Source organism: Sinocyclocheilus rhinocerous, unplaced genomic scaffold (genome assembly GCF_001515625.1).
Source record: "Sinocyclocheilus rhinocerous isolate Xijiao unplaced genomic scaffold, SAMN03320098_v1.1 scaffold1596, whole genome shotgun sequence".
In the NCBI taxonomy this organism is placed as follows: Eukaryota; Metazoa; Chordata; class Actinopteri; order Cypriniformes; family Cyprinidae; genus Sinocyclocheilus; species Sinocyclocheilus rhinocerous.
Genome location: NW_015658739.1, coordinates 183936 through 198416, shown reverse-complemented (window position 1 = coordinate 198416; position 14481 = coordinate 183936). Strand labels below are relative to the sequence as shown.

The 14481-nt window shown below is 30.5% G+C and overlaps 1 protein-coding gene across 1 annotated transcript in view; it reads left to right on the top strand.

Moving 5' to 3' along the window:
- LOC107722848 (clathrin heavy chain 1-like) overlaps positions 1-14481 on the top strand; it is a 53621-nt gene that overhangs the window by 11942 nt on the left and 27198 nt on the right. Inside the window, exons 4-14 of the mRNA XM_016531343.1 lie at positions 1227-1354; positions 2625-2786; positions 2870-2983; positions 6127-6278; positions 6507-6510; positions 7459-7656; positions 7758-7958; positions 9474-9626; positions 9709-9831; positions 11432-11569; positions 12422-12586. Coding sequence (XP_016386829.1) covers positions 1227-1354; positions 2625-2786; positions 2870-2983; positions 6127-6278; positions 6507-6510; positions 7459-7656; positions 7758-7958; positions 9474-9626; positions 9709-9831; positions 11432-11569; positions 12422-12586 — 1538 coding nt within the window. The remainder of the gene's footprint in view (positions 1-1226; positions 1355-2624; positions 2787-2869; positions 2984-6126; positions 6279-6506; positions 6511-7458; positions 7657-7757; positions 7959-9473; positions 9627-9708; positions 9832-11431; positions 11570-12421; positions 12587-14481) is intronic.

The window sequence follows — 14481 nt, the reverse complement described above, 5'->3', positions numbered from 1 at the left end:
GTGTTCGAACGAGCCGTTTTAGGTAGGTGTGGCTAACTCTTAACTTTTATAAAGAATATCTCTTTGGATTTGAGACTTTAGTCTTTGCAACTATACAGATCTTCTTTATGCACCAAGAGCTTGTAACACTCCAAAGAGAAAGGAAAAAATGAAATCACATCATATGACCCCTTTAATTTAAAATTTTTACGATTTAATTTTTTAGCAAGCATTTTATTTTAAAATTATTTCTTTTAATTGTACATTTTTGTGATTTTTAGTTTTTAGTAAATGTTTTATTTTGATAATTTTTTTTTTTTAATTATTTAATTTTTTTAATTTTTATGATTTTATTCATTTTTAGCAAGTGTTGGATATTGATTTGTTTTTTGTTTAAAATTATTTAATCATTTTAGTCCTACATTTTTAAGATTTAAAAGATTTTTTTCTAAAATGGTTTAGCAATCGAAATAAAAATAAAATATAATTAATAATGAAAACCTTAGCTAAAAAATGTAAACCTAGACTAACTGAAATGAGCTGAAGGACAGAAATGATTAAAACTAAAATCGAAATGAAAATTAAGCAGAAATAAAAAATATAAAAAAATTAGAAAGAAAAAATAAAATAAAAACTAATCATAAAAATAAAAGCGAATTCAAAATATTAATAAATATTGTAATAATATATAATTAATACTAAAATAATGTTTTCAGTGCTGCACACAGTTATTGTCTCATCCGTGTTTGTGATAAATACAGGCAAAACATTAGACATTTAATATTAGGTCATGATTAATGATAATGATTAACTAATATACAGTATTAGATCATTTCTTATATTCAGTAATGAAACGTAGTGTTGGGTAATATTTCTTTTAAAGTCAACATGAAATCAATATTTACTTCTGTAATTCACATTTCTGAATGATTCATCAGTGCATGTTATTCTAAAGAAATGCTTGTCTTCATAATCTTTCATCAAAATGTAATAACTAGCTCTATCTCTGAAACGACCTTCATTTTCGGCCTTTTGATGCAGTTAATGGGAATGTTTTTAATTGTGTTTATTAGTAAATACATTAAATAAACAGCTAATCTGCACCATTTTGGGGGCATTTCAAGACAAAAAAAAAAACTAAAAGAAAGTAATCCAAAGTATTTGAGTAATCATGTTATGCCCAGCACTGCTGATATTCAGTGTTTAGTGTGTGAGGTCAGAGGTCAAAGGTGGTGTGTGTCCCGCAGCGGCGCGGACGCTGCAGATCTTTAACATGGAGATGAAGAGTAAAGTGAAGGCTCACACTATGACGGATGAAGTCCTGTTCTGGAGGTGGATCTCGGTTAACACCATCGCCCTGGTTACGGACACGGCCGTGTGTGTGTGTAGAGATTTACCGCTGATTACAGAACCGGCTTTCTGACAAGATGCGCATTAAATATCGCATGCGATTTAACGTGCAGCCCTAGTGTGGAGGTAATTCATCTTTCAGTTTTGCTGCACCAGCACTTTAAAGTATGGATAAATGATATATTAAGACGACTACACAGATTCAACCTTCATCACGTTTTCTTTGCTGATTGTCAGGCATTCTCTGAACTTTATGACATACTTACTGTATGGAAACCCCAAAAAAAGTAATTCTGACATTTTATCTCACAATTTTGACTTTTTCCCCCTCAGAATTCTGAGTTTACATCCTGCAATTAAATTATTTAATTTTTAGGAACTATTGTGTTTACATTTTTTTAATTAAAAAATATCAGTAATAAATCATTTAAATTTTTTATGTAATTAATTTTTAGTAAGTGTTTTATTTCTGTTTCTTATTATTTTGATAGTATCTTTTATTTAATTTTTTGGTAAGTGTTTTATTTTGATTGTTTTTTTTTAATTATTCTTCATTTTATGTTTTATGTATTTTGATTTTTATGGTTGAGTGAATTTTTAGTAACTAAGAATAATTAATAAAAGGGATAAAAAACAATTTATTAATAATTTAATCTTACATTTCTTTAAAAAATTCTAAAACTAGTAAAAATAATTTTTCAGTAATTGAAATAAAGCTAAAGTAAAATAGATAATGAATGAAAAACTTCAACTTAATAAACTAAATCAGCTGAATAAGCTGAAGTACTAAAATTATTAAAACTAAAATTGAAGTAAAAATCAATTAAAGGTATTTATAAATAAAAATAAAAGTAATTTAGAAAGAAATTCAAAAACCCAAAATTAAAAAAAAAATGAATATATAGTGAAATGTAATTTATTCATGTGACGTAAAGCTGAATTTTCAGCATCATTACTCCAGTCTTCAGTGTCACATGATCTTCAGAAATCATTCTAATATGCTGATTTGCTGCTCAAGAAACATTTCTGATTATTATCAATGTTGAAAACAGTTGTGCTGCACAATATTTGTGTGGAAACTGTGATACATTTTCTTTTTCAGGATTCACAGATGAATAGAAAGTTCAAAAGAACAGCTTTTATTTGAAATCTTTTGTAATATTATTAATGTCTTCACTGTCACTTTTGATCAATTTAATGCATACTCGCTGAATAGAAGTATGAATTGAATGTGTCCTTAGTTTGTGAATGTCAGTTTGTGTGTGTAAGTCTCTCTTCGTCTCTGGCTCCTGCAGCAGAATCGGGTCGTCGGTGCCATGCAGTTGTTCTCTGTGGACCGGAAGGTTTCTCAGCCCATCGAGGGTCACTCGGCTGCGTTTGGACATTATAAACTGGAGGGAAACCCAAACGCTTCCACGCTCTTCTGCTTCGGCGTCAGAGGGCAGGCTGGAGGAAAGGTGACGTCAGGCCATATCACATTCAGATAGCTTTTGAGCTGAGTGCTTTTCTGGAGTATAAAGCTGTTTCTGGTCTTCTCCAGCTGCACATCATCGAGGTCGGTCAGCCTCAGGCCGGTAATCAGCCGTTCACTAAGAAAGCAGTGGACGTGTTTTTCCCTCCTGAAGCGCAGACGGACTTTCCTGTGGCCATGCAGGTCAAACCTTTACCACACTACAGAGCGGAAGTAAAAACTCCATTCATTTTCTCCATAGAGAAATTGATTTTTGACAATAACTGATAAATCTTTAAAGACAGCCCTGTTTAGAGCTCTGAGGTTGTTAATCGATTGTATATGCTAATGTTGAACCCATATGTTCACATTAATTCAACTTATTTTTTAAAATAATCATGTTTTATAGCAGAATTTGTGGTGAAAAACTACATTACCCATGATGGTGTGCAGAAAATTCAAAATCGAGTCAATCTCCCTATGCTCTCAAAATACTTAAATATTTGTATATGTATGCAATAGAAATAAAATGTAATGTATCTATAGATACAACCAACAACTTTAAATTAGTAGTTTTATATTTCTCCGTCGTATTTAATTTAATTCTGTTTTTAGCAGATTACTTTCAAATTGTAGTCCATTACTGATAACAGATTACATGATGAAAATTGTAGTTAGTAATGTAATCTCGGTTACTTGTTTTAGGTAATGTGTTCTGATTACTTTCTGGTAGTGCTGTCAATTGATAAAAAAAAATTAAGTAATTAATTGCACATTTTTCCCGAAATTAATCGCGATTAATCCTATCTAACATTAAAGTTTTTAAATATACTTTTATATTGCAATAATTTCACATTCAATCTTCAAATTAATGTAGAAACAACATTAAGACAGTATATTTTTTATATTTGTTTAATGGCATCTTTTTTATGACTGAAGGCGAGTATCACTGATACCAATACTAATGATGTCTCTAGGAAATTGTTTTTTTTCTAATATTTAACCATTGACTATAGCCATTCAACATAAACACAGTATAACAGCAGACAGGACAGGAAAATTGGTTTTTACTGACATACGGCCTGACAGCATCTCATCTGACTGCAGTTCACTGTCGTTACTGAAGCTCCTGTATCTTTTCTCGTTTGACTCGCGCCTGACGCTGAGGTGAAGTTGGAGTGCGCGTCTGAAAGTCTCCCGTTTGATGTGCTCGTAAAGACGTTATGTGACTAAATAAATGCAAGTCTTGTCAAGAGAAAAAGACAGAAGCAGAACCCTAGCTCCGCCCCTGCGTTAATTGTGTTACATTTTTAATTGCATGCGTTAACGCGTTCATTTTGACAGCACTACTTTTTAGATTACCTTTAGATTACTTTTTTTTTTTACCTAACTTGCTTTCAACTTGCCATTAAATGTACCCCATTGATATAAAAAAGCACATAAAGAAAATATACTTCATTCTTTTATTTTTTTTTTCATAAAAAATTTGTCATAAAATGCATTAAATATTACATTACTCCAGGGTTTCCCAGCATGGGGTCAATGTAAGAACTGCAGTGGGTTTGTGAGTTGTTAAAACGCTAATAATTAATTCAATCATAAAAATGTAAAATAGAAAAACAAAATAAAACACTTGAACACTAAAAATAAAAATATTTAATTTGTTTAACTGCATGTCAATGTGACCATCATCAAAAACTAAATTCTAAATTAAATATAGATGAATCCTTAAAGCTGCAGAAGTGACTGATTTGATCTTTTTTCTTTTGTTCTTTGATGAACAGACATATTCAGTTATTTTGGCTGCTTTAAGAGCTGCCGCTGCTGAACGTGACGCGGATCTGACACGCATCCTAGTTTCTCATAACTCTTTACCTTTTCTGACCCACTTCAGCTCTTAAAGTCTCTATAATGAGCTGAGGAGTTGAATCGGGTGTGTTCGATGAGGGAGACAGTGCTGCTGCTCCAGGACAGTTCTGAAAACCACTGCATTTCAGAGACGTGTTTTTAAATCTGACTCATATAACAAATACTTATATACATGCACAGTTTTAAGGCAGCTTTAATCACCTTTTTGGCAACTTCATGATTTAACTGACGAAATAACTACCACAATGCATGCTCGTAGTTTCATTTGCGCTTTAATATGATATAGTGTTTTAATATAATACAGCATGCACCGCCATATTTGTCTGTGCATTTGAAGAGCACGTGCTACGAGCACAGTATAACGGCTGACAGGACAGGAAAATTGGTTTTTACTGACATACGGCCTGACAGCATCTCATCTGACTGCAGTTCACTGTCGTTACTGAAGCTCCTGTATCTTTTCTCGTTTGACTCGCGCCTGACGCTGAGGTGAAGTTGGAGTGCGCGTCTGAAAGTCTCCCGTTTGATGTGCTCGTAAAGACGTTATGTGACTAAATAAATGCAAGTCTTGTCAAGAGAAAAAGACAGAAGCAGAACCCTAGCTCCGCCCCTGCGTTAATTGTGTTACATTTTTAATTGCATGCGTTAACGCGTTCATTTTGACAGCACTACTTTCTAGATTACTTTTAGATTACTTTTTTTTTACCTAACTTGCTTTCAACTTGCCATTAAATGTACCCCATTGATATAAAAAGGCACATAAAGAAAATATACTTCATTCTTTGATTTTTTTTTTCATAAAAAATTTGTCATAAAATGCATTAAATATTACATTACTCCAGGGTTTCCCAGCATGGGGTCAATGTAAGAACTGCAGTGGGTTTGTGAGTTGTTAAAACGCTAATAATTAATTCAATCATAAAAATGTAAAATAGAAAAACAAAATAAAACACTTGAACACTAAAAATAAAAATATTTAATTTGTTTAACTGCATGTCAATGTGACCATCATCAGAGAGCTGTGAACATGCAAAAGTTTTGTTAAATTATTGAAATATTCACTTCCTAAGGGAATATTTTACGTCAAAGTGGTTTGGCTGAAAAAAAAAACTTGCATTACATGAAGAAGTATTAATAAACATGAAAACAGCAATGAAGTTTTCAAAGCTAAATAGTATGACACACGGTAGGATTTTCACTCATTGAAGTTGTTAAGTTCACAGTCTTGTATCTTTGTCTTTTTGTCCAATTTTCAAATAGCCTACTTTTTTTGCTTCAAATCAAAGTTTGTGATGTTGTGATTCTCCTCGTAGCTGGTTGGTTTGGATCAAATCTAGTAACGCTTTAATGTGGACTCTTTTAAAAATCCCTATGGGAAAAATGAATGGAAAAAATGCTTGCACTAATGCGCTCTGTTACCTGATGCTGGACGAGTTCCTGAGCACATGTAGAATTAGCTTCTGTGTTTTCTCTCTCAGATGGGGACTAAGCACGGCGTCATCTACCTCATCACTAAATATGGTTATTTTCACATGTATGATCTGGAGTCGGGTGTGTGCATTTACATGAACCGCATCAGCGCTGAAACCATATTCGTCACGGCCGCTCATGAAGTGAAAAATTTAAGGGGGTCTGAATACTTTCCGTACCCACTGTATATATATATATATAGAATAAAATATAATTATTAAAAAAACTGCTTTTAAAATGCTCAATAAGAGTCAAGCATTTCAGATGTATGATTAGAAATAAATCTAAAATAATAATTCAAATTATATATAACTAAATAAATATATTATAATTAAAATATAATTATTCAACAAAACAGCTTTATAAAATGACAATTGACTAATGAGAGTCAAGTATTCCAGAGTAAAAAATTAGTAAAAAATAACAATATTCTTTTACAAGAAGTTTAATTATTTACTCATTAATTATTTTATTAAATTGTGTCTGTGCAAAGTGAAGTTTAAGTTGATGTGCTTAATTTGTCAGTATAAATAAACATAGATATTTTTCATGATCTGTTGAGATTAATATTTTTTTTAATTGATTTATTCTATCCATTTTATTTATTTATTTTGAATTTATTATTAATTCTATCTATCTGTCTGTCTGTCTGTCTGTCTATATATGACCAATGATGTTCAATATTCCAGAGTTATAATTATAACAAAATATAATAATTAGAATTAAATAAATAATTAAAAATAACAGTTTTAAAATGACAATTGACTAATGAGAGTCAAGTATTCCAGAGTTATGTTTATAACTAAAATCAAAACAATAATTAAAAATAGATACATATAAAACTAAATAAATATAATAATTAAATACAATAATTCAAAAAGCAGCTTTTAAAATGACAATTTGACCAATCAGAAACAAGTATTCCAAAGTTATAATTATAATGAAATATAAAATTATAATTATGAATAAACAAACAAATAAATAAGATTACATTTTATTATTATTATTATAACCAATTATTATTGGTTTAGATGTTCCCAATCTGCCTGAAATGTTCAATTTCCAACTATTTTCTGTTTTCTTCTCTGTGCATTTCTAATTATTACATTTTGTTATAATTATAACTCTGGAATGTTGAACATCATTGGTCAATTGTCATTTTATAAAGCTGTTTTGTTGAATAATTATAATATATTTATTTAGTTGTGCCAAAAGTTTAAATTTCCAGCTATCTTCTGTTTTCTGTCTGTGTCTAGTTATACCACGTGTGTCACTGATGTGTGTGTGTGTGTGTGTGCTTGTGTGTGTGTGTGTGTGCTTGTGTGTGTGTGTGTTTTTAGGTGCTGTCGGTGTGTGTGGAGGAGGAGAACATAGTAAATTACGTGGCTAACGTGCTGCAGAATCCCGAGCTGGCGTTGCGTTTAGCGTTACGCAGCGATCTTCCCGGAGCCGAGGAGCTCCTGACGCACAAGTTCAACACGCTCTTCTCTCAGGGCAGCTACACCGAGGCGGCCAAAGTCGCTGCATCGGCTCCCAAGGTCCCCGAAAAACACACACTCGGAGAACTCAAACCTGAGTCACACGGAATCACTGTCTAGAACACACACGCTTGTCTCTGAATCCTCTCTCTGCTTCTCAGGGTGTGTTGCGATCGGCAGAGACCATCCGGCGGTTCCAGGCCGTCCCGGCGCAGGGGGTCCAGCCGTCTGCGCTGCTGCAGTATTTCGGGGTCCTGCTGGACCGTGGGCAGCTCAATAAGCTGGAGTCGGTGGAGCTCTGCAGGCCGGTGCTGCAGCAGGGACGAACACAGCTGCTGGAGAAATGGCTCAAAGGAGAGAAGGTGGAAAATTCATTGCTCTTTCTCATTTGTGACCCTGGACCAATTATAGTATTATTATTATTATTATTATTATTATTATTTATAATTAAATATTATTATTTATTATGAGTAATCTTTTTTTATACAAGAAGTTTAATTATTAATTAATTAATTATTTTATTAATGTTTGTGTCTGTGCAAAGTGAAGTTCAAATTGATGTGCTTAATTTGTCAATATAAATAAACGTGGATATTTTTCATGATCTGTTGAGATTAGGAGCTTTATTAGTTTTTATTTATTTATGAGGTATTCCAAAAAAAAAAACGGAAAATGAAAGTTTTAAGCCAATTTTTACCTGGTAAACTAAATTTACAAAATATCTTCATGGAACATGATCTTTACTTAATATCCTAATGATTTTTGGCATAAAAGAAAAATAAATAATTTTGACCCATACAATGTATTGTTGGCTATTGCTACAAATATACCCCAGTGACTTAAGACTGGTTTTGTGCTCCAGGGTCACAATTATTACTTATCAATTCATTTTTAATTATTTTATTTCGACATATCTGTGCATTTGTGAAATTTGGAAAATAAAAGTTACGTTTAGACAGCATTTTTAGACAGATTTATTTTAAACTGCAATTCGATACACGGACCGTTACTAATTTTCATTTAAGCCTTTCAAGTTTCAGTTTTTCATCTAATATTTATAGTTTATTTTATGACAGTTTTAGTTTTAGTTAACAATGACTCATGAATGTTGGATTGTTGTCCTATTTTAGTATTTATAAAATGTTTTGAATTAGATTTTTATTTTATATTTTCAGTTTTCATTTTAATTTTAGTTTACGTTTTAGTCATTTTGTTATGTGCTTTTTTAATTATTATTTTTTTATATATATATATATTTTTAGTGCTTCAACTTTTTTTTCATTTAGTTGCCAAGCCAGTGTTTCAATTTTTCAATTAAGCTTGATAAGTTTAACATTTTCATCTAATATTTAAATTTCATTTTATTACAGCTTTATTTCAATTGCCGTAAAATGTTATTTCAGTGTTGCCTTAAAAAATGTTAAAGGGGTGGTTCACTGGGTTTTTTCTAGGCTTGATTGTGTTTATGGGGTGCAGTCTAACATGTGTTAATGCTTCATTTAAAAAAAAAAACGCATTATTTTTCGCATAATTTACCTTTATTCCACACCGCTCTGTCCCTTCTCTGAGAAAAGTGCTGATCTTTTCCTGTTTTTATGAAGCCCTGCCCTCAGATATAGGCGATGGGCTCTGATTGGTTATTTACTGCTTTAATATACGGTTTTATCCTGATTAAAGCTTTAATACGGTACAGCAACCGCATGCGCGTCCATGTTTAATGCTTCTTATATAGCTATGTGAAAATTATACAGCAACATTACACACTAACTAACATTTAAAAAGTGAAATCGCAATCAACTACCCCTTTAACAGTTTTAGTTTTAGATTTAGTTAACAGTGAGTCCTGAGTGTTGGTTTTTTCCCATGATGCCCTGCAGCTGGAGTGCTCGGAGGAGTTGGGTGATCTGGTGAGGGCCGCTGACGTCACTCTGGCCCTCAGCGTTTACCTGCGAGCGAATGTTCCTGCGAAAGTCATCCAGTGCTTTGCGGAGACGGCTCAGTTCCAGAAGATAGTGCTCTATGCTAAGAAGGTACCGGTGTGGCGTTCCCTTCAAAAGCTCTGTTCCGCCCTCATCTGTGTCTCTGCTGGTTGACGTGTTGTTTTCGGGGCAGATGGGATATTCTCCAGACTGGGTGATGCTGTTGAGGAGTGTGATGAGATCCAGTCCTGATCAGGGCCTTCAGTTCGCTCAGATGCTGGTTCAGGATGAAGAACCGCTCGTCAACATCAACCAGGTAACAAACACAGACATTTCTAGAGTGAAATCCATCTAGTGCACTTAAATGTTTGCGTCCCAAAAGTCTTCATATTCACTTTCTAGTTAACTAAAACTAAAACCATAAAAAAATATATTTTTTTGTTACTTGAAATAAACTTTAACTGGGAAAAAATACAGATATATTTGAAATAAATAAATAAAATAAAAATGACAAAAACACGCTCAAATAACAGAAAATATACTAAAACTTTAAAATTTAAATTAAAACGGAAAATATAAAAATTAGTTATTAAAACTTTATTTAAAATTAAAATTAAAACAGAAAATATAAAAATTAGTTATTAAAACTATTTAAAATTAAAAAAAAACAGAAAATATAAAAACGAGTTACTAAAACTTTAAAATTAAAATGAAAACAAAATATAAAACTAAAAATGAGTAGCTAAAACTTTAACTAAAATTCAAATTAAAACAGAAAATATAAAAATTAGTTATTAAAACTTAATTAAAATTAAAATAAAAACAGAAAATATAAAACTAAAAATGAGTAGCTATAACTTTAATTAAAATTAAAATGAAAACTGAAAATATAAAATTAAAAACTAGCTACTAAAACTTAATTAAAATTAAAATTAAAACAGAAAATATAAAAATTAAAATTAGTTACTAAAACTTTAATTACAATTAAACTAAAAACAAAATATAAAACTAAAAATGAGTAGCTATAACTTTAATTAAAATTAAAATGAAAACTGAAAATATAAAATTAAAAACTAGCTACTAAAACTTAATTAAAATTAAAATAAAAACAGAAAAAATAAAAATCAGTTACTAAAACTTTAATTACAATTAAACTAAAAACAAAATATAAAACAAAATGAGTAGCTAAAACTTTAGCTAAAATGAAAATGAAAACTGAAAATATAAAATTAAAAACTAGCTACTAAAACTTAATTAAAATTAAAATAAAAACAGAAAAAATAAAAATCAGTTACTAAAACTTTAATTACAATTAAACTAAAAACAAAATATAAAACAAAATGAGTAGCTAAAACTTTAGCTAAAATGAAAATGAAAACTGAAAATAGAAAATTAAAAACTAGCTACTAAAACTTAATTAAAATTAAAATAAAAACAGAAAATATAAAAATTAAAATTAGTTACTAAAACTTTAATTACAATTAAACAAAAAATAAAATATAAAACTAAAAATGAGTAGCTAAAACTTTAGCTAAAATTAAAATGAAAACTGAAAATATAAAATTAAAAACTAGCTACTAAAACTTAATTAAAATTAAAATAAAAACAAAATATAAAAATAAAAATTAGTTACTAAAACTTTAATTACAATTAAACTAAAAATAAAATATAAAATTAAAAATGAGTAGCTAAAACGTTAACTAAAATTAAAATGTAAACTGAAAATATAAAATTAAAAACTAGTTAATAAAACTTAATTAAAATTAAAATGGAAAATATAAAAATAAAAACTCATTTTAAATATTAATAAAAACTATAACAGTGTCTAAAAATAACACTGCTCCACACTGCGACTGCACTTATCACCGTGTGTGTGTGTGTGTGTGTTTGTTTGTGTGTGTGTGTGTGTGTTTGAGGTGGTGGATGTCTTTATGGAGGGGAATCTAGTGCAGCAGTGCACTTCATTCCTATTGGACGCTCTGAAGAACAACAGGCCGGAGGAGGGGCCTCTGCAGACACGCCTCCTGGAGATGAACCTCATTCACGCCCCTCAGGTGAACCGATCAAACACACACTGATGCGTTCACAGCAGATTTACACAAGATGAGCCAACATGAGTCCCACCACAACATTAGAATTATATCTGAGAAACTTTTTAACTTGAACCATCTGAGAACCAGTGTTATTTTAGTATGCTTTATATACTACTATAGTATTTATGAAGTTTTTATTTTTATATTTTCAGTTTTCATTTAAAATTTTTTCAACTTTGACAATCTGAGAACCAGTGTTATTTTAGTATTATTTATATTATATTATAATATTTATTGATAGCATTTTTTTTTTTTGGGATCATCTGATAACTATATACTATTATAGTATTTATTGATGTTTATAAATTTTTATATTTATAAAGTTTATTTATAAATATTTATATTTTTTAAAATATTTATTTAAATATTTCACTTTAAAACATTTCTGATTTTTAATTAAATTTTTTTTAAGTTTAAGTGTGAGTTTTTCATCTAATATTTATATTTTCATTTTCATGTTATTTCAATTAATGAAAACGATTTTTAATAATTTTTAGCAAAAAATATCAACACTGCAGAGAATGGTCAATGTAAGTTAGAAAATCATGTTGAAATCACAGTTTTTGGTCAGAATTAAGATGTCAACATGAATGTTTAGTTTGGATGTGTTTTGCGTTTTGTTGATGAAGTTTAGCTTAAAGGTGATCATTTTAGTAGCTTTAGGCTGGCTTAGCTCTCTGCTGTCTATTTTGATTGTCTGAAAACACTTCAAATGCACATCACAATATATTTTCCACTTTGAACTTCGAAAACCAAAAGCATATCACAAGAAGACTTTTGGCTGTTGTGTTAATTATGTGCGTGTGTTTGCAGGTCGCAGACGCGATCCTGGGGAATCAGATGCTCACCCACTACGAGCGTGCTCACATCGCTCAGCTGTGTGAGAAAGCCGGTTTACTGCAGAGAGCTCTGGAGCATTACAGCGACCCCTACGACATCAAACGGGCCGTCGTACACACACACCTGCTCAACCCCGAGGTGTGTCTGTGTGTGTGAGAGCTAAAGCGCTCAGGAAATGCTTTGTTAAAATCATTTTATAATGTTTCCTGAGCTGCGCTTAGAATCTTAGTGTTTTTTCATCAAAAACGGTCATAATTTCGGTCATTGCATGTGGAACGCTTTTGAAAACTTTTACTGCATTTTTACTATAACGGCCGCCAAGATGAATTAATCATGAACAGTGTTGATTATAGAATCATATTTAGAGCGTCAGAGGTCGCAGCCAAACACAGTCTCAAACGCATTAATGCAGTCAGCTCCATAAAATCCAGTTCAGTGCTTCTGTCATCATATATGTGACTTTTATTGGCGCAATAACACTCAATATTAACAGAAGCATTAATACAGATGATGAGTTATGGTAATAAAAAAAATGAATTTTTTCAAACAAATTAACAATATATTTTCATATATGTGACCCTGGACCACAAAACCAGTCTTAAGGGTAAATTTTTTGAAATTGAGATTTATAAATCATCTGAAAGCTGAATAAATAAGCTTTCCATTGATGTATGGTTTGTTAGGATAGGACAATATTTGGTCGAGATACAACTATTTGAAAATCTGGAATCTGAGGGTGCAAAAAAATCTAAATATTGAGAAAATCATCTTTAAAGTTGTCCAAATGAAGTTCTTAGCAATGCATATTACTAATCAAAAATTAAGTTTTGATATATTTACAGTAGGACATTTACAAAATATCTTCATGGAACATGATCTTTACTTAATATCCTAATGATTTTTGGCATAAAAGAAAAATCGATAATTTTGACCCATAAAATGTATTTTTGGCTGTTGCTACAAATATACCCCAGCGACTTAACACTGCTTTTGTGCTCCAGGGTCACATATAATAATAAAATAAACATTAGATTTAACTTACATTTACATTTTTACATTTAATTAACAATTTATTTTAATTAATTGAATGAGTTGAACTGAATATATAACAATAAAATAAACATTAAACATTAGCTTACATTGACAGTTTTTAATTTAATTATTAACTATTTATTTTAATTAATTGAATGAATTAAATGGGATTAATAACAATTAAAAAAAACATTCAACCTTAGCTTAATTTAAAAATGTTTAATTCAACTATTAACAATTTATTTTAATTAAAATAATAATAAAGCTTGTAGATTTTAGGTTTGAAAATGTTGAAAAGTGTATTAAAAAATACAAAAGTAGAAAATAAATAAAAGAAAATGAAAATGTAAATATTTGTATTTTTTAAGTTTTAAGTGAAATAATTATATTGTTATTTTAATACTCAATAATTATTTTAAAATATAATATATTATCACACTATTTTTTGTTTATTATTTAAAAAATAACAAAATAAATAAAAGTAAATAACAAAATAAATGAAGTACAATAATACTATTATTACAGTTATTAATTATTTTATTGTTTATAGTTATATTGAATGGGTCACACTATGTGTGCAGTCTCATCAGATGCTCTCATGAGAACCAGACCCCTGCTTATAGACTACAATAATAAAGAGAACGAGCTTTGATCAATGATTCACTAATGCATAAACTGCAGTAAAACACGTCTGTACATGAGCCCTTACAGCAGGCCTGGGCGATAAAACGGTATCGATATTTATCGACGGTACACCTTCATCGATAACGATATAAAAAATGTTCGATATAGCGCACGATATAGGCACGTGCTCTGAGTGACGCAGACAGCACACACAAACACGGACATGAGTGCTTTGCCTGCCTGTGATGAGGAGATTGTGAATAAAAAAATGAATATTAGTCGAATTTAAAATAAACATTTGCATTTGAATGCAAAAATGGTACAATCGAATGTTAGGAGTGCGTCAGGGAGCGTCATCAGTGGCGCGCGAGATGCGG